This window comes from Quercus lobata, chromosome 3 (assembly GCF_001633185.2).
Source record: "Quercus lobata isolate SW786 chromosome 3, ValleyOak3.0 Primary Assembly, whole genome shotgun sequence".
Taxonomy (NCBI): domain Eukaryota; kingdom Viridiplantae; phylum Streptophyta; class Magnoliopsida; order Fagales; family Fagaceae; genus Quercus; species Quercus lobata.
The window spans coordinates 4,099,393-4,123,204 of NC_044906.1; the positions used below are offsets into that span (position 1 = coordinate 4,099,393).

General features: G+C 33.4%; 2 protein-coding genes across 4 annotated transcripts; both read right to left on the reverse strand.

Annotated features, from left to right (window-relative positions):
• Positions 1–585: 585 nt before the first annotated feature.
• LOC115981736 (F-box/FBD/LRR-repeat protein At5g53840-like) lies at positions 586–5,553 on the reverse strand. Of its 3 annotated transcripts, none has more exons than XM_031104068.1 (5): positions 5,513–5,553; positions 5,087–5,196; positions 4,041–4,940; positions 3,815–3,955; positions 586–1,057 (listed from the first exon to the last, which is right to left on the reverse strand). In XM_031104068.1, the coding sequence occupies exons 2-5, from the start codon at positions 5,150–5,152 to the stop codon at positions 764–766; spliced, it is 1,401 nt and encodes a 466-aa protein (XP_030959928.1). In that variant the 5' UTR covers positions 5,153–5,196; positions 5,513–5,553; the 3' UTR covers positions 586–763. The 3 variants fall into 3 exon arrangements, with proteins under 3 accessions (XP_030959928.1, XP_030959927.1, XP_030959929.1); XM_031104067.1 differs by having other exon boundaries at positions 5,475–5,543; XM_031104069.1 differs by lacking the exon at positions 5,513–5,553 and adding an exon at positions 5,335–5,429.
• Positions 5,554–7,468: 1,915 nt separating this feature from the next.
• On the reverse strand, positions 7,469–22,040 carry LOC115980134 (kelch-like protein 10). The gene is made up of 8 exons (XM_031102417.1): positions 21,977–22,040; positions 11,910–12,059; positions 11,588–11,755; positions 11,361–11,510; positions 10,284–10,439; positions 10,012–10,167; positions 9,083–9,873; positions 7,469–7,796 (listed from the first exon to the last, which is right to left on the reverse strand). The coding sequence occupies exons 1-7, from the start codon at positions 22,038–22,040 to the stop codon at positions 9,086–9,088; spliced, it is 1,632 nt and encodes a 543-aa protein (XP_030958277.1). The 3' UTR covers positions 7,469–7,796; positions 9,083–9,085.
• Between the last annotated feature and the right edge of the window lie 1,772 nt (positions 22,041–23,812).

The window sequence follows — 23,812 nt, forward strand, 5'->3', positions numbered from 1 at the left end:
ACACATATATAGATTGATCATATATAGATTAGCAAAAGTTAACAAATACCTAATGGGTATTAGTTTAAAAAACATTTTTAGAAACTCTTTATTGGAAAAAAAAAAAATTAAAACTTTTTTTTTTTTTACATTTTTTATATTTTCTAAGGTAAATTACGTATTTTGTTCTTATTCTTTACATCATATTTCAATTTGGTCCCTAATTTTTCAATTGTGCAAATTTAGTCTCTAACCTTGAAGTGCATCGTCGATTTAGTCATTACTGTTACTTTTTCGATGGAAATTGCTAACATGACATATGGCCAAAATAAAAGTTAAAGGTATAGATATAAGAACGAGTTGGGATAAGTCTTACTATAATAAAGGGAACAAACTAAAGGGAGAAGAATTCCAAATTTAAAAATCTTGAACAGAAAGATGATTATTGGGATGGGGAGGCATGGCTAGAATAATGTTCAACAATAGGGACCTTGGGGTAGATAAATGGTTTCAACATCCATTAGGGCAAATAATATATTTTAACACAAAAATTGTTCTCTGCCCAATTGTGGAAAAAATAAAAAATAAAAAAAATAAAAGTAGAAGAAAGAAGAAAGAAGCTCATATTATAACAATAAATAAAAACCAAATAATATAAAAAAAAATACCGAGCTCTATAACATAATAATACACATGATACGATTCAAAATCCATTGCTACTACCAAAAAACAAAGCGCACTTCAGAAGCACCATCCCAGCCTCACCGTCAAAAGTTGATCATATTTAGAGTACCACTAATTGTGTTCCTTGAGGTAATATATGTTCAAGGTGTTGCCTAGCACGACTTCTTGCCTTTAGATGCTCATCAGTATCCTCAGTTGTCACTATAAATGGATGGCGGGGATTGATAATTATCTTTTCAAGTGACAAAGTATGACTCAATATGTACCTTGCAATCTCCAGATCAACTCCACACCCAACAAAGCCACTTAATTTAACCACCTTGAGGCATTTATGTTTACATTTAGACTTTTTAATCTCCATTTTTTCTTTCGTACGTTTCTCCAAGTCAAAGAACTGCATAAGAAAAAAGGTTAGCACCCCATGGTTATTCAAAGTCTGGAAGTTAAAGAGAGAATATAAGCCATCAATACTCATAATAAGTAGAAAAGGCAATAGTGCTCTCACTCCAAAATATGAACCTAACATGAAGAAGTGATTTGTAATAGGAAATAAACCATCTAGTTGTCCCATTTAAAAGAAGTGAAAGAAATCGCTGTAGCACATAACAAAAGGTTACCACATCAAAAGCAATACAGACAAAATAAACAAGTCCAGCTAGAGCATCAACAATACTGCCTTATGCCCACTTCTTGCCTACAAAAGGGCCCCCATGTGGGCTCAGGGGCCCATTGGGGGAGTGGTATGATTTGAAACCAAAGTACCTGATTTCCTTGCATACTAAACTGCAAGCCCGTCTTAAAAATTGCATAAAAATTAACATAAAAAGAAAGTGATTAATTTATATGAGCTGCAAAGGCCTAACCCCAACATACCACATTCTGTGCAAGTGGGATAAAACATTCCCATTTCAATTCCTGCATTCCACAATAATCCAGATTCTACGCAAGATGGATGGCAGTTAATACTAAAAAACAGTTTTCCACCATTCCTTCCAAATGGACAGTTCTTTTGTGCAGCAAAAGCATCTTCTACTGTCAGTTAAACGCAAATCTCATATTGCTATGAGGAGATAGGTTCAACAGAGAAATTTTCTGGCCAACCTACTGGTTACTGCCACCATATCAAGGGAAAGAAAACAAAATATGTTCAACCTTACCATAAGGTCAGAGTGCTGATAGTGCTTGACCCATATCCAAATCATCAACTGGACGTTATTGCATGTATACATTAAACGCTAACACAAACATTAAATTAAAAAAAATTGTTCATAGGCCTATCTTTTTCACAATTTATATATCTTGTTAACCTATGTAAGAATATATAACCTGCTAATTAAGGGAAAAGCCATCAAAGTGGGAAGGTTAAGTCTACCCTAGGCACTATAAGATAAAATAAAGTTGTCAAAACTCAGCAGGTTCTGAAGTCCTCAATGGGGATCCCCAAAATCATAACTTGTTTCTAGATTGTTTGGTGCATTCAAAAATAAAAAATAAAATAAAGGCAAAATGAAACAAATAAACCATAAAAAAGTAGAGTTTCATCTTTTTTCCGGTACAAAGAGAAACAAGAAATCAATTTATCTGACAATTTTACAAACAAGCAAGAAAACAAAATTTTCAAGTAAGATTATGGTTTCATTGCACCTTTGCATTAATTACACCTTAGCCTAAATTTTTTCAACACACAAATATATCTCTACATCTAGTGGAACAAAATGTGGCGTTTTAATAAGTGGAAACTAACATGAGAGTCATGCTTTGATAGGGACACATGATACAACTATTCCGTTTAGGGGTTCAAATTAAGTGTAGAGATTATCCCATGCCACAACCTTTTTTCAGAGAAAGAGAATAGTTTGTAAGAAACCATGCAACTAACATTCAAAAAGAAAAGAAAGCAAGTCCTTTATAAATTTAAAACACACACACTAGGACCTCAACAACAAATTGCAGGCAACCCAACCTAACAGGTTCTGCTTGGGTTTCTGAGAACTAAGGGTCAGTTTGGATTCAAATTAAATTACTTGAACGTATTGTATGGTTTGTTTCTTGGTTAGAGAGGGGCAGCAAATCCAATAGTGAGTCAGAGACTCAGAGTGCACAATAATATGTCCCACATCCAACTATCAATCTAGATAGTTATTACGTGTATACTATATTTGATCATACATGATAACACAAAACTAACAGCAAGTTCCTAACAGAAAGTTCATAGGCCTACCTTGTTCACAAGTCATATTGAAATCATAACATACAACAATACAAAATTAGCTAATTCAGTAAAAAAAAACTATAAAAATGGGAAGAAATGGTCTACCCTAGGTAGTGTAACTGTGTAAGACCAAAAAAAAAAAAAATTGTCAGCACTCAGTAGGGTTTGATGCCCCTTAAGGGAGATCCCCAGGATAATAGCTCGCTTGGGATTATGTGGAGCAAAAGATAAATGCAGTTCTAGATCTTTTAACTCAAGATGTTAATATTGTTTAGGGTTCTTCTCATGTATTCAACACACCATAAATCACTCTAAAAACTAAATCTAGTACCACCTCCCACTTCAAAAGCAATAAACCTTGAAGACTTTTCCCAGCCCCTCCGAATATAAATGTGGTTCCCCCCCCCCCCCCCCCACCCCAACCCAAACTGCCCCCAAAAGAGCCATACTTCCACACACCCCTTCTGCAATCTCCCCTAGATAATCAAATTTTCAATTAACACCCAATTTGAAAGAATTGTATCAACATACCCCATAAATCAAGGGAAAAAAATACAAAAGCTATGCCTGACACAACTGGTGACATGGCAGCATATGGCACATCAGACATTTGCGTCAAAAAAGAAAAAAAAAAAATCTAATAGATTTAATTAGAAATCTAAGAAAATAAAATTTCTTATTTTCAGTTGACATGCCAAGTGTACTAAACTACCATCCCACTATTTGAGTTAAGGGTAATTTAGGCATATTTTTTCTTTAGGGGTGAATTGCTAATCTTTTTTTTCTTCTTTTAAATTGGGCTGTGAAATGCACAAATCATTATCTTAGGGGAAGACTGCAAAATCAATAATAATCTAGGGTCGTAAGAATGAAATTTACCCAAAAATAAACAATATCATAAAATCCACAATTAAAGCTCTCAAAAGTAAGAATATTCACCTTAATTTTAAATCTATTTAATGAAGGAGACGCACGTAGTAGGGATGTGCAAAGGAGGAGGCAGAACACACGGTAATTCAGTTGCAATTCCAATTGCTTAAGATTCCTTAATTTGGGCAGTTTGGGAAAGCAGGTTAACTTCTGAAAAATTCAATCACAACAAAATGGATAAGCATCTTATTTTGTTTGTACTTTGGAACAGAAAAGTGGATTTTTACATACTGACCTGAAACCCTAAGTCCAACACCAGTGTCTCTAGCTGAGACAGATAGCTTTGAAACTGGAAAAAGCTCTTGATAATATAGCTGGCATAAGGCCCACCAAAATGTGCATTAACAAGTGGGGGTGTGTGCTTCCAAGAAATGCATTCATGGTTTCCCACATATTTAAATGACATAAGATTCACAGCATAAATATCAAGACTTGTTAATGTGCAGTAAGTTATCTCTAATTGCTTTAGCTTGAGTGATGGTCCGGAAATTTTAAAATTCATCACATGCGAGTCTGATACAGATAAGAATTCAAGAAGTGGGCAAGCAGACAAAAAGCATTCGAGAACTTCTCCGGTCACCTCCACATAGCACAGATGGAGTTGTACTAACGAATCGAGTCTGTAATTACGAAGCATTGGAGGCGTAAGAGTGTATGACCTCTGTGTGGAAGCCCATGTGCATGTGAATATCAAATGAAGCCTTTTAACTCTCTTTTGAAAAGCGAAGTTTATCCAGCTATCAATATCACTTTTAAAATAATGACCATACACGGAAAACTCAAGGCTGAATTCCTCTACATGCGAACCCTTATGTAAATTCAATACTTGATTGACCCAATCAACAAATCTCCTCCTTTTAACAAGAAATGGTGGGTATGTAGGTTCTAAGGGTGCACACATATCAAAGGGAGTGGGAGAGGGCGATCGAGGTTGAGAAAACAATAGATAGTTTACGCTGAGATCATCAAACTCTAAATGAGTAATGGAAGTCCACAAATACCGCCATCTGCGGGCGAGGACACTAGTTCTAATTGCTTGTTTCATAGGTAAGAGAGACAAAATGGAAACAAGTATTTCATCTGGCAATTTACCAATACCAATCCAATCCTCCAGGTCATTTTGAGTCTTGTGACACTAAAATTTTTTGAAGAAAAGACAATTAATTTGACACATGTTAGCAACAAGCACATAAAAATAAAAATTGTGCAACCTTTGAAGATAATATTTTGAAATTATAGATTAAAAGCATAGAAATTAGAAACAAAATGTGAAGGTGTCACCTTGAGCAGAGGAAACTCTGAATCAGGCTGCCTTATTTTCCTTCTCTTACTTGAGAACCCCGCCATGGTGTTGGAATTTTCTTTTCACTTTAGCTTCAAAATATTACACTCTACAAGGCAAACAGGCAAAAACCAAAATTTTGAGCACAAATTCAAATAAAAAATTGAAACAATCTGAATTTAAAAAAAAAAAAAAAAACCTTTTCCTCTTTTATCTCCGAGAATCAGATATTATAAGTGGGACAAACCTTTTTAATCTAATACATTGGATTTATCATGCACGAGCTAGAGGATGTATCAAAACAACAACATTATACATACAAATGATGAAGGACGGCAATAGAAACAGAAAACCGAAATTGGGTCCCCGACGAAAGAGAGAGAATACTTGGGCTGAACGAGGAGAGAGAGAGAGAGAGTGTGTACGCTGTTTAGACTTCTAGACATTTAAATAGTGAATTAGGTCTTGTCAGTCTAAGCCTTTTCGGACTTATGTCGGTGCATAGAATGAATAAATCAGAAGAGAAAAGAACAATAACCCCTCTTTTTTTTTTTTTTTTTTGAGAGAGAGAGAAACTAAGACTCCCCTTTTGTTTATAAGAATCTCTTTAAACAAAATATTTAATCATTGTTAGTAAAAAAATAATCAATAAATTCAGAATAAAATACAAAATTTATCAAGTACCAAAATACACTTGCAACAAAAAATCTCTTCATAATCCGTAAAAAAAGAAGAAGCAAAATTTGTAATTAATATTTTGAAATACACTTTAATTAAAAATTTCAAATAATAAGTTTTAGTTATGAAATAAGATAATTTTGGAAGCATACCCTTAGCAAAGGGTTGAAGAAGGGGAGAGAGAGAGAGAGAGAGTACGCTCTTTCAGACTTCTAGACATTTAAATAGTGAATTAGAGGTCTTGTCGATCTGAGCCTTTTTGGACTTTGCGCGGAATGAATAAATCAAAAGAGATAAGAACAATACCCCACTTTATTTACTTATTTATTTATTTATTATTTGAAGAAATTAAGACTCCTCTCTCTTTTTTTTTTTTTTTTCTTTTTTTGTGAGAGAGAAATTAGGACTCCCCTTTTGTTTATAAGAATCTCTTAAAAAAATATTTAATCATTGTTAGTAAAAAAAAAAATCAATAAATTCAGAACAAAATTTAATATTAATTTAACAAAGTTTGGTCAATTGGATGTTAAGGGGATAAAGTATTTTTTCATCCAAATTTATGGTAGAGTGTCATTTCCTCAAAACTCAAAGCAGGCAGGGGAGTGTAATTACCTTTTATATTATTAAAATTTTAATTATCTAAGTAACTTGTATTTTAGTCAGCACCCACCAACTATCAAATAAAAAATAATAATTAATTTAAATTAGGAAAATATATCTATACTATTTATAAGAGGATTCCCTTCTTTGGACTGGACTTTTATGTAGTTCAAAAATACCTTTAGATTTTAGGTTTAACCAAAAAAAAAAAAAAAAAACTTAAGGACAACCTGGTAAAAATATATCTCTAACTCCACTTTAAATGCCTACAAATAGGATACTTTCCTACTAATCTATATTTTCAAAACAAACTTATTCAAATAAAAAAAAGAAAATTATGACACTAGGAAAAAAAAAAGAAAAAAAAAAAAGTCTCATCATAAGCGTAAAGGGTGTGTGACAAGGCTAGTACTACTATAGTTTAGTTTAGGTGAAGAAAATAGTTTTTGGGTTATTTCAGACTTTTTGTATCTTGTTATTTAAAATTTTTTAAATAAATGATTAAATATATTAGTGAGGGGTAAAATTGTTGGGTTTTCAGAATAGTCAAGAGTCAACCTCTAAAAATGAATGTCAATAAAAATAAATAAATAAATAAATTAATTAATTAATAATAATAATTATCATTTTATCATTATCCTTATTATTATAAATATTAGAAATATTATAGTTTATATTCCACTAATTACAACTTATCATGTATTCTTTTCACTTTTCTTATAAAAAAAAAAGAAAAAAAGACATTTACAACCATAATTAGCGGAACATTAAATAGAACACAAAAAGTGGTACAAATTATTTGTATTAAAAGTGCAATAACACATACCAGCTCTTTTACTTAACTGAAAAACCCAGAGGCCGTATCAATATCAAAAGTGCAATAACACAATGAGCATCTAATGAAAGATGTAAATGCATTGCAGAGAACGCCAAATTCCACCAGAACCATCTTCACAGAAGTAGCAAATTACCATTCTGTCCTGTAGATACTAGCAACACCATACAATCTATCACCCTTTCAGTTTAATTTGATTTTTTTTTTTTTGCTGAATTTTCAATTTAATTTGATTAAAACAAGATATCAAAAGAAGGCCCATTAGACGTGCAAAAGCAAGAAGATTCATTATATTAACAGAACCTCAACATGAAAATTCAGTTGAAACAAGTACAGCACAGAAAAACACTAAAATTGTTACAAACTGGTAAACAGCCCCTATCTATACGAAAGCACTAGAATTACAACTCCTGAGAAGTAAATCCAATGTTAGCCCTTCCCTTTGCCAACCTTATAGGCATAAGAGTCTGGTGGTTATGGGGAAACAATCCTCCCCTGGCAATAGTCACAGACCCCAAAAGTTTGCCCATTCCTAGCAAGTTCACTCCTCGATTCTTCTTGTTGTCCCTCACTGCATTTCCAGCAGGCTCCTGTACCTGAATGAATATACAAATGCCAAAACCAAACCCATATTAACCTAATTGTATAGTCAAAACAGGTTTTACTAAAAGCTTCCCTAACAGCATAGCATATTTACATGAATAAGAGATGAAATTAAACTTCACAGGTCTTACTAAAAGCTTCCCTAAGTAGTCTAGGGATGGCCATGGGTAGGGTATGGATCGGGTATACCCATACCCTACCCGAAAAGCTTACCCATGAATGCCCGAATATCAATACTCATTAATATCCATACTCGAATCTTACCGGATATATTATCCATGGATATCTATACCCTACCCGAAACTCATTTATTTTATTTATTATTTATTTTTTAAATCCAAAACATTTTAACTTAAAAACTAACCAATAGTTTTACCACCCTTCCACGTGTATTTTTTCCCACTCTTTGGTCTGTTACTGTGTATATATATATATATATATATATTATCTCCTCAACCAAACAGAAACTTAGCTCCACTTTAGTCGTTAAAAGAAAATCCAAAAGTAAAATCAGAACACAAAATTTTCTGAGCAAGCAAACAAAGACTAAGAGAGAGAGAGAGAGAGACCGTGGAGAAGGTTGTAAACGCGATCGAAGATTTGGAGGAAGGTAAGGGCGGAAATGACGGCGACGGGAGTGATACCATTGTAGCGTGGAGACATAGTGGAGATGAGAGAGAGATCAGCTAGTCTGACCAAGGTGGAGTAGCGTGATTTCGTTCTTCTTGATGATCCGCCTCCATCGCCGTTGCTGGAGCCGCGAATCTTTCCGATAACAGAAAGAATCCTCTTCGTTGAAAAAACGACGATTTCATTCCTCTGCAATCACATCCGACGGAATCACCATCTTTACCACCTTCGACGAAGAAGACGACGGCTTCTTTTCCATGAACTTCTTCACCATTGTGGCTAAGTTGGGATTTGAAGGCTTGGATTTGGTGTGGGGAAGACAGATCAGACGGCTTGGAGGACTTGACATTTGACAACGAGTGCTTCTTTTTTTTTTATACAGTGTGCTTTTGTCTTTTGACGACAGAGTGGGTTTTTTTTTTTTTTTTTTGCGGGTCGGGTTTGGATAATATCCATACCCTACTCGAAAAATTCGGGTAATATACATACCCTACCTGGTTAAGCTCTACCTATGAAGAACCAGGAATTACCCGAAATATTTGGATCGAGTAGGGTTGAATATCCATTACCCAATGAGTATGGCCATCCCTATCCCTAACATCATAGCATATTTAAATAAATAAGCAAAGGAAGAAGGCACTGGCACTACCTGTTAATGGTTATTATACGAGTAGTGGGAGCTTGATGGCCCCTCCTTTCTCTCTTCCTCTTCTTTTACATTTTTGTTTCTCCCACTCCCCTCATTTGCATTCCTGTTAGGTCTCTCATCTTTTGCCCTCTCTTCAAAAATCCTTTCCATCTTTCTCTCATCCGCTCTCAACTTGCATCCCCACGGATATGCTGCAGAGAATTTTATATTAGACATCACACCCATATCGCCGCTCACAGTATATGGATATCCATATTGGTGAGCTGACTCAGCCAACTTCCCCATCATTTTCGCCTCCCCTTCTTTACAGCAAAAATGAAATATTGCTTCGCATTCATATTTGTTCCGCAATCTTATTGCTGCCTCATAAGATGAACGGCTATTAATAAAGAGCACACTCTTTTCGGATGGTTTCAGTTTCTCCAAAACAACGCCCACTTCATATCTCACTTCCCATAAAGCGGATGAAAGCAAACTTTTCTCTAATGCTAGACGATTTTGGCGTTTTTGGAGATTCTTTATGATACTAGAGTATATCTTTTGAAAAACAAATTGATTCCTAGACAATCGCAATAATTTCATGCGACTAATTGAATCTTTAACCCTATCAATTGCTGCTTTAACTCTATTACGAGTTTCCTTAAACGTTTTTTCCTCCTTCCAAAGTTCTCCCATAAATCCAAAATTCAAAATGTCACAGTGGCTCAGTTCTCCTTCAAACCATTCATGTCCATTCTGCCAATCCTCCGGGCTGATGTATAGGTCACGAATTCTAAATCTCTCAACATAAGCTGTATGTATAAAAGCCAAATTAGAGTAGGTATATTCCAAACCAAAAAAAAAAAAAATCTAAAAGCTACAGATTCTAGATTTTTTCTACCAACGAAAAGCTTTAAGTGATGAGTGTAAATGTAAAGAAAATGTTATACCTGTGTGTAAGTAGTACATGTCATCACAAACTTCAGATCTCCCATTGAAACCACCGTAGAACACAAAACGTTGTAAATCCAAGGAGTCACCAGTCATAAAAGCTCTATGTGAAGGCCTACCGCCTGTCGTGATCACCTTTGTCCATACACCGGTAACTGCACCAGTTGCAAAAAAATTTGGGATTATAAAAAATACACTAACATAATAATTATATATATATATATATATATATATTAACACAACTAATCTTGTCAGCTTATTTCTTACTTACCAATATCAAGTACATAGACATCGTTGTATAGGAATTGATTCGTATATCCCCCAAATATATACAACTTTGTTCCTTTGGCACCAAAGTTAACAGCTGCATGACCAGCTCGAGGGGGCAACAAACGTCCTGAAGTTCGCCGCTCTCTCCAAGTTAAACCTAATGAAACAAACCCAAGAATTCAATTTATTAATAAGCTCCTAAAAAACGCTTAATTGATAGCCCCAAGATATGCAGCCAGTGGCGGAGCTAGGATTTTAGGTTAGGGGGGGCAAGATCAAAAGTCAAGATTGGAGTAAAATTAAATTGAAAATGTATTAATTGATATTAATAACAAAATAAATAAACAACTATATGTAAATGTAATTGTCCACAATTAAAATTTGGGTTTGTAAAAAAACTTGGGCTTGAGACTAAAAAATGTTGGTAAAGAAAGAAAAATTTGTTATATGAAATGAAGGTGTTATGAGTAGTTCTAGATCACAAATTATTTCATAATTTTTTTGTCAAAACCCTGACATGAGAGACTATGAGTGGTTAACCAATACTAACACATAAACCCACCATTTTTTTTTTCAACAATCACACTTTGCCATGTAACAATTATGACAAGAAAATGGAAAAAAATTTATGTTCGTCAACTTTTTCGAGATGCTTTAGTGACTAGTGAGTGAAGGTAAATATTTTTTTTCTCATAATTCTATTCAGGAAAATAGTGGTGGAGAAGTAAGCTGTACAAGTGGTTTTATTTTATTATAATATTATTTAAGGTGGGACCCATTATTCTACTAAAATAATTGCAATGGACCGTGGGAATGTGAAATGGGGTTTACCTGTGAAACTAATACACAGTATTATATTTATGTAAAAAAGCTGATTATCCTTGTGTATACTAATAATTATTACTTGTACTATATACAATACTAGTACTTAAGAATTTTTGGGGCGTCAGAGGGGGCATTTGCCCCCTCTCGCCCCCCCTTCCCTCCGCCCCTGTATGCAGCACAAGTTTTATATGATGAACTTTTTTTATAAAATCACCATTGCAATTAAATTTGGCATAAAAAAAAATTATATAACCTTGCATCACATAGACATCGGAACAAAAGGAATCATGCCCATCTTTACCACCAACCACAATCATCCTGTTTAGTTGATATGAACAGATATGGCTGTTGCGAGGAGATGGTAGACTGCCAAATGTATCAATACGCTTCCATACAAAACGAGCTACAAGTAAAGAAAAAAAGAAAAAAAAGATCATACTTTTATTTTTTGATTGGTAACCAGTTATGTTAAAAAATAACCTGTATGGAACATGTAGACATTTCTATAGTATGTCTCATCATTATTATCACGAGATCTCCCACTGCCACCAAATATGTACAGACTTTTACGATAAAGCGTTGCACTGTGCCATTTTCGTCGCTCAGGTATATTACCGACAACACGCGGGGATCTCCATCTATGAGAAGCTATAAATATGTTAAACATGTTAGCAAGCATGCAGTGGAATTCACAATTAATAGATAAAATATATAGATTTCATTCAAACTTCTATTAGCACTCACTTAGTGAGCATATCAATTGTCTGTGCAAAGCGGCTAAAGATTAAAAGAAACAACTTACAAGTGTTGAAAATACGCATATCATTGAAATGGTTGTTCGCATCTATACCCCCAAACACAAATAGTTCATCACGAACAGTGGTGCAGCTGTGGAAGGCCCGCGGAGAGGGCCGTCTGCCTCTAATTACGGGTTGGCTCCATGTACGATTATCTGTTTGTAATTGAATCAATTATAAATCACAAAATCAGAGATAGATGATCAATAACAATTAAAATATTTAGAGAGGATAAAGTCTTAATTGTTTGAGTATTATCTAAGAATAAACTTAAACTAACCAGAATTTAAACATTTAAAATTTTTTGAGGGGTCAAGTAACATTTTATCTAGGGCTCATTGAAATATAATTAAAAGTTCGGGGAGCCACTCTGCCACCGGTGCCAAGAGAAATCAATGAAAAATAACACCAATAACAATCTAACAAAAAGATATTCAATGCCATCCCAGAAAAGACTACTAAAATAAAATAAGTATACCAAAATATATATATATATATATATATATTAATCAATGTCAAACTTTGATAATTCCACAAATTTAACAAGAAAGCAAAGAAAAATTGAAACAAGATACACAACAATGGCATAATTTAATAAAAAGATGTGTAACAGAAAATAAATCTCATTTTGAATTCGAGCACTTGTGGCTTTGAAAGGATGGTTTTACAGACAAGGTTAGAGGCTGGTGGCAGAGTTATAGTTTCCAGGTTACTCCTAGTTTTGTTCTAACTAGCAAATTGCAAACCCTGAAACAAGATAAACCTACTAAATGATCTTAGGTTGATGGAGGAGAAAAGGAACAGTGGATATTTGTCTGAGGAAGATAGATAAAAATGGTGGAGGTGAAGGCAACCTTGGAAAAAACAATGTATTGGAGGAGATCCCTTGGAGAAAAAAAAAATCAAGAGCTTTGTGGCTAAAAGGTGATAAAAAAACAAGCTTTTCCCCCGGTTTCCTGATTCTCATCATTGCCGTACTTTTATTGCAAATATAACAAATATGGAGAGCAACTAGGTTACTCAAGATGCAATCCGGGAGGGTGTTGTAAATTTGTACAGGGACTTTATGCAGAAACAAGATTTTGGAAACCTAAGTGGAAGGCATTTCCTCAAAGACTTGGACAGTTGTGATGCCATCTGGCTAGAAAGGCAGTTTACAGAGGAGGAAGTGGTTCAGGCATCGTGTGGGGATAAAGCTCTGGGTCTTCATGGTTTTACAATTGCTTTCTTCAATCACTGTTGGGTGGTGGTTAGAGTGGAGGTATTAGCCACTTTGCAGCCTTTTCATGAGTGTGGTGTATTCAAAAAAGAGCTTGAATGAGACTTTTGTGTCTCTTATTCCTAAGAAGGGAGGGGACTCAGATCTCAACGATTTCAGACCTATAAGTTTGTAGGATGTGTACAGGATATTGGCTAAAATTTTAGCAAATATACTGAAGGATGTGTTAGGGAAAGTAATTTCCCAATTATATAATGCAATTGTGCAGGAGAGGCAAATTCTGGGTTCAGTTCTTATTGCGAATAAATGCATGTCAGGCAGCCCTAAAATTTTATTTAACTTTTTTATAAGATACACTTAACACTAACCTGAATTTTTTTGTATGTGATCCATGAATACACTTACACTAACCAGATTTTTTTTGTATATGATCCATGAAAACACTTACACTAACCAGAATTTTATCTAGGGCTTATTGAAATATAATTACAAGTTTGGGTAGCTACTCTGCCGCTGGTGTCAAGAGAAATCAATTAAAAACAAGACCCATAACAATCTAAGAAAAACAAGTCCTATAAGAAGTCCAAGGAAATCCAGCAAAGATTAATAAAATAAAATGGGTGTACAAAAATAACAATAATTGAAACAAGATACATAGGATTCGCATAACAATTTAATGAAAAGAAACCCTTCAAAAAAAGAAAAAAAAGAAGCATACTATATGAGAATACAACACCAGTTTCAGGGAAAAACTACCAAAGTGGGAGGAAAAGTTCTACCCCAAGTATTGTAAGACTAAACAAAATTATCAGCATTCAATAGGGTTTGATGCCCCTTTAAAGGAGATCCCCAGGATATTAGTTTGCTTGTGGAATATGTGGTGCACAAAGATAAATGCAAATTGCAAATAAGAAATAAGATAGAACAGGGTTTTCTCTTTTCTATAATAAAAGAAGGGGGGTGGGGGAATCAATCTCTCTTAAAAGTTAAAAAAAGAAAAAGAAAAGTTAGGAACACAATTTTCATGAAAAATAATGGTTTTATTGTGTTCTTGCACTAATTACATGCTCGCCTACATCAATTCAATTCATAAGTTCATTTATTTTGGGTTAAATTGGGTGATCCCAAAGACAGTGGCAGAGTTATTGAGCATGTTGGAAGGAAAAGTTCAGTAAACGAGATGGCATTGACGTATGGAAGGCAGCTCCTCTAAGTTTGATGTGGTGCATTCATAGGAAAAGGATGTGCCTATTTTCAGGGGAGAGAGATATCTATAGATAAACTAAAATCTTAATTTCTAGGGACACTATACCACATTTCCACTATTTTCTGAATTCTACAAACCACAATCCAGAATTTAGGAAAGCTAGATGCAAGTAATCTAATTAACTTCTTTAACAGCAACGCAAAGAGAGGTTGGAGAATTTGCCTACATATGCGTGTGGATATAGGGTTTAAATTTATAGAATAAAGTTTTACGACACAAAATTGGCTTTAGTTTGGTAAGTTTTTTATATGCCTGTTTGATAGAATAAGTACGAAAAGTTTAAGGGTTTCAAAAGATGAGGAAGGATTTGACTTTGGCTAGTAAGGAAGTAGGACAGAAAGAAATTTACAGAGTTCTATTAACAATATCTGAAAAAGTTACCGAGAGAAGGAGAAGAAGAAATGAGATAAGAGAAATGGAGAAAAAAGAACAATAATGCCAAGATACACAACAGTGGCATAAAAATTTAACGAAAATTTACCCCAAAAAGAATAAAAGAAGAGCATCCCAACAAAAATTAATCAATGTAAAACCATGCATATTCCACAAATTTTACAAGAAAACAAAGTAAAATAGAAGTTTGCGGAGATTAATAAAATTAAATAGGTATACAAAAAACAAAAACAAAAAAATAAAATAAAATGAAACGAGATACACAACAATGGCATAAAAATTTAACGAAAAGAAACCCTTTAAAAAAATACTCCATTTTCTCTTTCCTAGGCTTGCCTAAGTCTTTGAACTGCACAAGGAAAGGGTTAACATCACATGGTTGTTCAAAGACAAGAAGTCAAAGAGAGAATATAAACAATCAATACTAACAAAAAGTATGACAAGCAATGGTATCACCACCCAAAATATGAATCTAACACTAAGCAATATGCCATCTAGGTGTCCTATGAAAAATAAGTTAAATCGCTGTATCACTAATCCAACCAATATGCATGGGTTAAATAATCTAAGTATCATAATGAATTTGTAAGAATTCTAAATTGAAACTTCCTTAAGGGGTTTTAGCGACTAAATGAGCTGCAAAGGACTAATCCTATCATACCATATTCTGTGCAAGTGGGATACCACACTACCACAATAATCCGGATTCTAGGCAAGATGGATGTAAGTAAAGAAATTAACTGCTTTAACCAGTAGTTAAACCTAAAAAAAGCTTTCCACTATTCTTTCCTAATGGAAAGCTCTGGAGTACAGCAAAAGCAGCATCAGCTAGGAGGTAGAAGCAAAACTCATGTTGCCATGAGTATGGTCAACCTTACCATAATGTCAGATTGATAATGCTTGACCCAAATCCAAATTATCAATATCAACCTAGATGTTATTGCATATATACAAACTAAGACAAACAAAATAAGGAGATCATAGGCCTACTTTCTTCACAAGTCATATATTCTGTCATTCTACATAAAAATACATAACCAGCTAATTCACAATAAAACCATCAAAGTGGGAAAAATAAGTCTACCCTAGGCACTGTAAGACAAAATAAAATCATCAACACTCAGCAGGTTTTGAAGCCTTCAATATCCCCAACATAGTAGCTTTTTGTGGATTATGCAGTGCAAAATAAATAAATAAATAAATAAAAACCTCACAAAGGAGCAAGGTTTCATCTTTCCCATTAAAAAAAAAGAAAAAGGAAAAAGGAAAAAAGAAACAAGAAATTAATTTATCTTACAAGTTCACAAACAAGGAAACACAATTCTCAGGCAAGATTAAATTTTTATCGTGCCTATGCATTAATTACACACTAGCCTAAATGTTTTCAATTCACAAGTTCATTCTTACATCTACCAGAACAAATGTGGCAATTTAATAAGAGGAAACAGACATGTGAGTCATATCTTTATATGGACAAAAGGTGTTAGCCATGACAACTCCATAAAGTTTAGACATATGAATATAACAGTTTCATTTAGAGGTTGAAACCAAGTGTAGATAGAGATTATCCCCATCCCACAACTTTTTTTAGAGAGAGAGAATAGTTCTTATGGTTTTATGCGACTAACATTCAAAAAGACAAGACAGGTCCCGGATGGGTTTCTAAGAACTATGGGTCAGTTTGGATTCAATTAAATTACTCAACATGTCTGGGACTCTGGGTTGGTTCATGGGTTGGAGAGGGCTAGCTAATCCAAGAGTTCACAAATCAGTGTGCAAAAATAATATGACCCGAATCCAAATTATCAATCCAGATGTTATTGCATGTATACTGTATACATCATAGCACAAACCTAATAGAAAGTTAATAGGCCTATCTTGTTCACAAATCATTTCATATCATACTATATGAGAATAAAACGCCAGTTCAGGGAAAAACTACCAAAGTGGGAAAAAAAGTTCTACCCCAAGTATTGTAAAACTAAATAAAATTGTCAGGATAATAGCTTGGTTGTAAAATATGTGGTGCACAAAGATAAATGCAAATTGCAAATAAGAAATAAACCAGAATAGGGTTTCATCTTTTCTATAGTAAAAGGAGGGGAAATCAATCTCTCTTAAAAGTTCAAAAGAAAAAGTTAGGAGCACAATTTTCATGCAAAATTATGGTTTTATTTTGTTCTCGCACTAATTACACGCTAGCTTAAATCAATTCAATCCATTAGTTCATCTTTTTTGGGTTAAAACCATGCATATTCCACAAATTTTACAAGAAAACAAAGAAAAATAGAAGTTTGCAGAGATTAATAAAATTAAAAAAAAAAAAAAATGAAAACATGATGCACAACAATGACATAAAAATTTAACAAAAAGAAACCCTTAAAAAAAAAAAAAAAGCATCTCAACATAGATTAATCAATGTCAAACCATGCATATTCCACAAATTTTACAAGAAAACAAAGAAAAAAAATATAAGTTTGATAAAATGGGTATACAAAAAGGAAGAAGAAGCATCCAAACAAAGATTAATCAATGTGAAACCATGAAAATTCCACAAATTTGATAAGAAAGCAAAGTAAAGTAAAATAGAAGTTTGCAAGAGACACAACAATGTCATAATTGAATATAGAAAGAAGGGTAATAGAAATTAAACATAGATGTTAAAGAAGCAGTGTCAAACAAGAATGGGAATTTTGAAGAAAGATTACGAAAAGACCTACTAGTATCAAAGATGAATACACTATTAGCGAAGTTCCTATTAGCGTCATAGCCCCCAAAAACATAAAGGAAATTACCAACAACATTGCATGTGTGACCCACTCTAGCCCCTGGTCCACCCGCTTGGTTCTGAATCTCAACCCTTTTATCAAAATTTATGTTCGAATAAAATATTAATAAATATGTAAAAACATGATAATATATCTAATTAAAATGAAAATGATTTATTTATGTTTTATAATTTAATAGAAAAAAATTAACGCTTCTAGTCTTACCCTCTTGTAAAAATTACAAATACTAATAAAAAATTAAACTACATCCCATAGTTTTAGACCTAGTATAGGTTAATAAGATTGATAGTATAGGACCACTGCACACCCTTGGTGCGTTGGTCACTTCACAAGTATAAGTGCTTGTAGGGTGTAGGGGTGTGGAGGGCAAGGGCCGGGGTTCAAGTCTCCAAGAGGGACCTTCACACACATATACACTTAGATTAGGCTAATATGATACACTAAAAGGCTAATAGGATACACTAAAAAGATTGATTAATATGATATATGGCTAGAGTAGAAATTCTATCTTGTATCAAAAATTTAGAAGTAGTATAGGCACTAAAAAGATTGATAGTATAGATAGTATAGATTAATAGGATACACTTAGATTAGGTAGAAATTCTATCTTGTATCAAAAATTTAGAAGTTGATTAATAGGATATATGGCTAGAGTATAAATTCTATCTTGTATAAAAAATTTAGAAGTAATATAGGAGTCGCGAAATGCGTCTCATGCGACTGATTCTCCTTTCACTTGTACTATTTCTAAAGCCCGATGGTTAGAAAGATACCTAGTATAGGTTTGATAATTCATAAAGTAATTCTTGATAGAGTCGCAAAATCGCGAAATGCGTCTCATGTGACTGATTCTCCTTTCACTTGTACTATTTCTAAAGCCCCGATGGTTCCTATACTATTTTTAAAGCCCGATGGTTAGAAAGATAAGTAGTATAGGTTTGATAATTCATAAAGTAATTCTTGATAGAGTCGCGAAATAGCGAAATGCGTCTCATGTGACTGATTCTCCTTTCACTTGTACTATTTCTAAAGCCCCGATGGTTCCTATACTATTTCTAAAGCCTGATGGTTAGAAAGATAAGTAGTATAGGTTTGATAATTCATAAAGTAATTCTTGATAGAGTCGTGAAATGCGTCTCATGCAACTAATTCTCCTTTCACCTGTACTATTTCTAAAGCCTTGATGGTTAGAAAGATAAACGTCTTGAGGAGATTCCCTAAGTCATATTAGCTAAAAAGGGTAGGGCACTAAAATAAATATATAAACTTTGAAAAGTTCAAATTTTCAATTCATTAATATGTTAAAGGCTTAAAGCTAAATTTCTATTTTTTAATATAATTTTTTTTCTAAAACAAAAAATATTATTTTTTAAATCTTAGAATATGTAATAATTTAAGAGTAATAGATTAATATTTGGGTTATTAGAAAAATAACAAATTAAAGTTTAACTCATTTAAGCAGGACAATTGTGTTTGAGGTTCAATATGGACGAGTTCAACTTATTACATTTTATAAAAAATTTATATTTTCTATTTTTGAAATTATAATATTTAATTCTTTCCTTTTGAAACTTTATTATCTAAAATAATATATTGAATGCCAAATTATAATTGAGAGAGTTTTAGCAACAGGATTTGAAAATTGTCTCGGTCATGTTAGGGCTCTTACAACTTCACATGCTCATGAGTTTAACAAACATCACATCTTTTTACATTTAGGTCAGAGTTTAACGCTACTCAATTCCTAAATATGACTTTTTTATTTTTATTTTTTATTAAGACCTATGAACTTGTTTATACATTTTTGCATTGATAAATTGATACATGAGAAATTCAAATTAGTGAATCACTAGAAATAAAAAACGAGATATCAAATTAAGAAAGAAATGCTTTAATAATATTAGCATGTGCTCCATAGAGAATCATTAGTACACACCATGTCACTAAATTTTATAATGACAGACATAAAAACTATAGATGTTAGGGCCCAAATAAAAAGACCAAAAAAAGAAAAAAAAAATTGTGCTTCACTTGATTCTATATTGATGTTGTAACATATAGTATGTGTGAGAGTGCTTTTTTTCTTTAGCACACAGGCCCAAGGATCCTGGGCCAAATAGTTGTAGTTTGGTGGATTGGGCTTGGTTCACCGCAGCTAAATAAGGGCTGATTACAAACCAAGTTGTGCGCAAGTCACATAAATCTCCTCAAGGCAAAAAAATACGATTCCTCCTAAGCAATAAAATACCATTATAAGTGTTTTAGTATCATAAAATGACCCTTTACTCTTACAAAATAAGTAAAATAGATATTCATAATATTCACAGTGAGAAAGAGATTGAAATAGAATATTTAAGGCTTATCTTTTATCGGATAAATATTTTAAAGAATTCCTTCACTTGGTACCCCGGGCGTAATGTCGTGGGATCCCGAGGTGTATTAGGCCTGTAAGAACCCAGAATCTTTGGTTCTCTGCACTATACAATCTTTCTCCATGCTTGTTATGCAATGGAGTTTTGTTCTTTCCTTTTACCTCTATAGGTCCTACACAAGAACAGCTATACAATGCACATATCTTCAAATAATTGTTAGTTTCTTAGATTATGATATATATATTAATACATATACATACATATATATATATATATATATAAATGAATTTCATGAGAATGATTCAGCCACGAGGATCCTGGCCCCAATTCTCACAGACTTAGTGCTTTTGCACAAGACTTGTGGGATTTGGAACTCAAATCTGAGTGGCTTTGCTTGGGCAAAGGACTCAGCTTTTGGCTGAGTAAAAGGAAGAATTAACAAGCAAGAATATATGTATTGAGCAGCAAGAAGCAATAAAGGAAGATGATATAATAAAGAAATATGCAAAGTAATTGTTAGAAATCCTCATATCAATATAAGATATTTCATTATTTTTCTTAATTGTGGATTACAAATGTGCTCACTAAGACGTGATACAATGTTCAAATAAGCTCAAAAATTACAGACTTCGATGGCTATTCAAGCCTCTAAGACTTGCAAAGTTTGAATCCTTTTGAATCCTTTTGAATCCAAGTATGTACTATAGTTACTGTTTCTGGGATACCGGGAGACGTTCCTCTGTTTTTCTTAAATTTTACAGAGTTCTAATGACTCTGTTATGATATTCTTCCTACTGAAAAATCCCCCCCCCCCAACATGGGTTTTCTCTTCCTTTTATAGTGTGTTTTCTAGGGCTCCGAGGTACTAGTGATTTCTCTCTTTTGCCCCTCAGAGCTCGTGCTGTGACAGTTGCTTAGGGGCTGGTCTCTTCCCTTTTTTCTCATGATTTTCATCTTTTAGTGCTGTTTCTCTAAAAATCACTTGTTGACTTTCCATTCCGGGGCGTCCTTGGGCAACTAGCCTTCAATCTCTCTTTCTTCAAGGTTTTTCACTTTTCAGACTCAGCTGTCGGTTGTATTCCCTTGCTGTCATTATTCCCAAATAGTTGGAATCTTTTACTGCTGGGTTGAAAGTTCCCTTCCAGTCGCTTCTACTTATGATTTTCTCATTCTTGGTTCCTTGTGGTACAGCTCCTTTGTTCATGAACGTTTGCTTCATACTTTCTGATTCTTTGTTGCACCACTGGGTACTTGAGAAGGACATCTCTGTTCTTCATTTCTTGTATTTCGTGGTACCTCTCTTGAGCTGTCTCAATCCCACATTAGCTGTGCTGCATTACTTGAGGATCCCGGGCCTCTGGCAGCCTCTGGGTATCCCGGTCCAGTTCTTTCACTAGATTTTACTGGATTTTTTAATGGCCTTTTTGCTGGAAATCTGAACATAAATAGGGCCTTAATGTTGATTCTTCTTGCTGCTTGAATTGAGCCTTCTTTACTTTTCATGGAATGGGCTTTCTTGTGAAATTTTGGCCTTCAACAGTATGTTTGCTTTTTCCCCCAAAAAAATAAAAGTAACTCCAATACTATTGCGAAAAACCAACCCAAAAGTTGTTCAATTAAAAGAAATGGTACAATCCACTCAGCTAAGTTTAACTGCATACAAATTAGTTTAGACAAAACGTCAATCTAATTTTCTTTTCTATTCTATTTTTCCGATTATGATACAATGATCTTAATGCAAGCATTATATCTAGAGATGACAAAAGTTCATTAACCCGCTTAACTTGCTCTTGCAAGCCAATCTCCTCTCGCCTTGAATGTCTGTGTGTATCTATATATTTATAATCTATTTATTTTGTACATTTTCTATTATTATTCCCAAAACACTAGTTTTCTCTCATTTTATCACTCTCATGATTGCCCATCTCCTTTTTCTTTCATTTCTTGGAATTACTTCATTAGGGATAACAATATATCTCCAACTTGCCTCACCCCCAACCTATCCCACTATGGTAGCACTAAATTTTCTTACCTGAAAGAGGGGACAAGGTGGGGATTGAACCTCTTTGATCCAACCTACTCCAATCTATTGCCATCTCAAATTTATACCATAATACGAATTAAGTAAAAAATTTGTACAAGTCTATCTCATTGCATTAGCTCAGTGCTTATCCCTCATACTAAATGAGAGAGTTATTCCTAATAATGTAAACTGTTGGGAGAAAAAAGGAACAAGAAAAAAAAATTCCTTCATCCTCAAGTTTTTATCAAGTCGCTAATGTAATGCATGAATCATATGTCATTATTTTTCATAAGCACACAAATTAAGCCTAAGGTAAAGTCACTGTACGTAATCTCACTAGAAAAGCTCACACCAGATGATTGACATGTCCATACATAGGCACATTCCATCTCAAACTCCACAGCAGGCCTAATTAACAAATATATAAAAGCAAAGACCTCATGTACAAGAGCATGATTGTATGACATTTTTTTTCATTTGGGCTTCCACCTCATCTAAATTTAGCATTTATATCAAACTATTAAGTAATGACATATGCATTTGTTCCGATGCATTAATAAAATTCAAAGAATTTGTATACATTTACAATTTGAAATGCTTTGGATAGATACAAATGGATCTAGATACAGATGGATCTTAAAAGTCATGGTAAATAGGAATTAAGAAAAAATTTCAATTTTATGCATAAGAATAACTTCAATGCAGAATTGCAAGAGTAAAATTTAATGAATATTAAGTAATATGATTATTTGTTTCCACATTTGTCTAATATAAATCCCCATTTTCTTTGGATTTAAAAATCAAACTTCCATAATTTCTCCAAAATATTATGTTCGTCTTTAATATGTTGTTTAGATTTTATGTATTCATTTTTACTGATGTAGCATTGTAATGTGGTTAGGATGGTTTTTTCATATTATGTGCTAGTTTAGATTTTGGGTTTTCCGTATGATGAATATACTGGTAAGGATTTGTAGTATATTTAGTGTTTTGGCTGCTTTTAGCTCAATTAAAATTTGGAGGTTAAATTGTAGTATTATTGCGTCATTATGGCATTATTGTTGAAATTCTAGCAATTTTTATAGGTAATTGATTAAGATATCATTCTTTCAATTTTCACCCTATTATAATTAAGGTCTTAGAAAATCAAACTTTTCTTCAATTAAAATATTAATGGGCCTTAATTTTTTCTCATATCAATTCTGAAAGTAAAGAAAAGTTACTTTCACTAACATAAAAATTAGAGGTGTTGATATAGTGGAGATAGAGACTTTAGTGGCATAAGAAGTGTAGAAATTAACACTATAAAATCTATATATAAGGCATAAATCATACAATAAAGACACCTAAGAACCACTAGGTTTGTAGGTGACAATGTGAACATAATATGGTGACATTTGTTGGTTGCATGAATCAGAGGAATTTTTCCCCAATTTATTTAGTTTGAATTTTGTTTTACTAGAAAACTTCATAGATTAATTATGACAAACAATAATGGTATCATGAAATTAATGGATCATAAACAATTTCTTACTAAATTTATCAAAATGCACCGCGCAAGATTTCCACTAGTTTCTTAAAAAGGAAACCCAGCATCATTTTTTTTTTTTTTTTAAAGGCTAATCCAAAATTCTCTCTTTTTTTCTCTTCCACACTCAAGCATCATATAAATCTGGTTAATTAGAGAATATAAATGTATTAGGCATGTAGACGTGCATATCACACAAACCTTGGCACATAGAACGTGAAAACGATTAGATGCTACACATTTTATTTGGTTTACACTTAATTACCAATACAAGTTCTTCAAAGATAACCGCATTATTTCATAACAAAGTGGGCAAG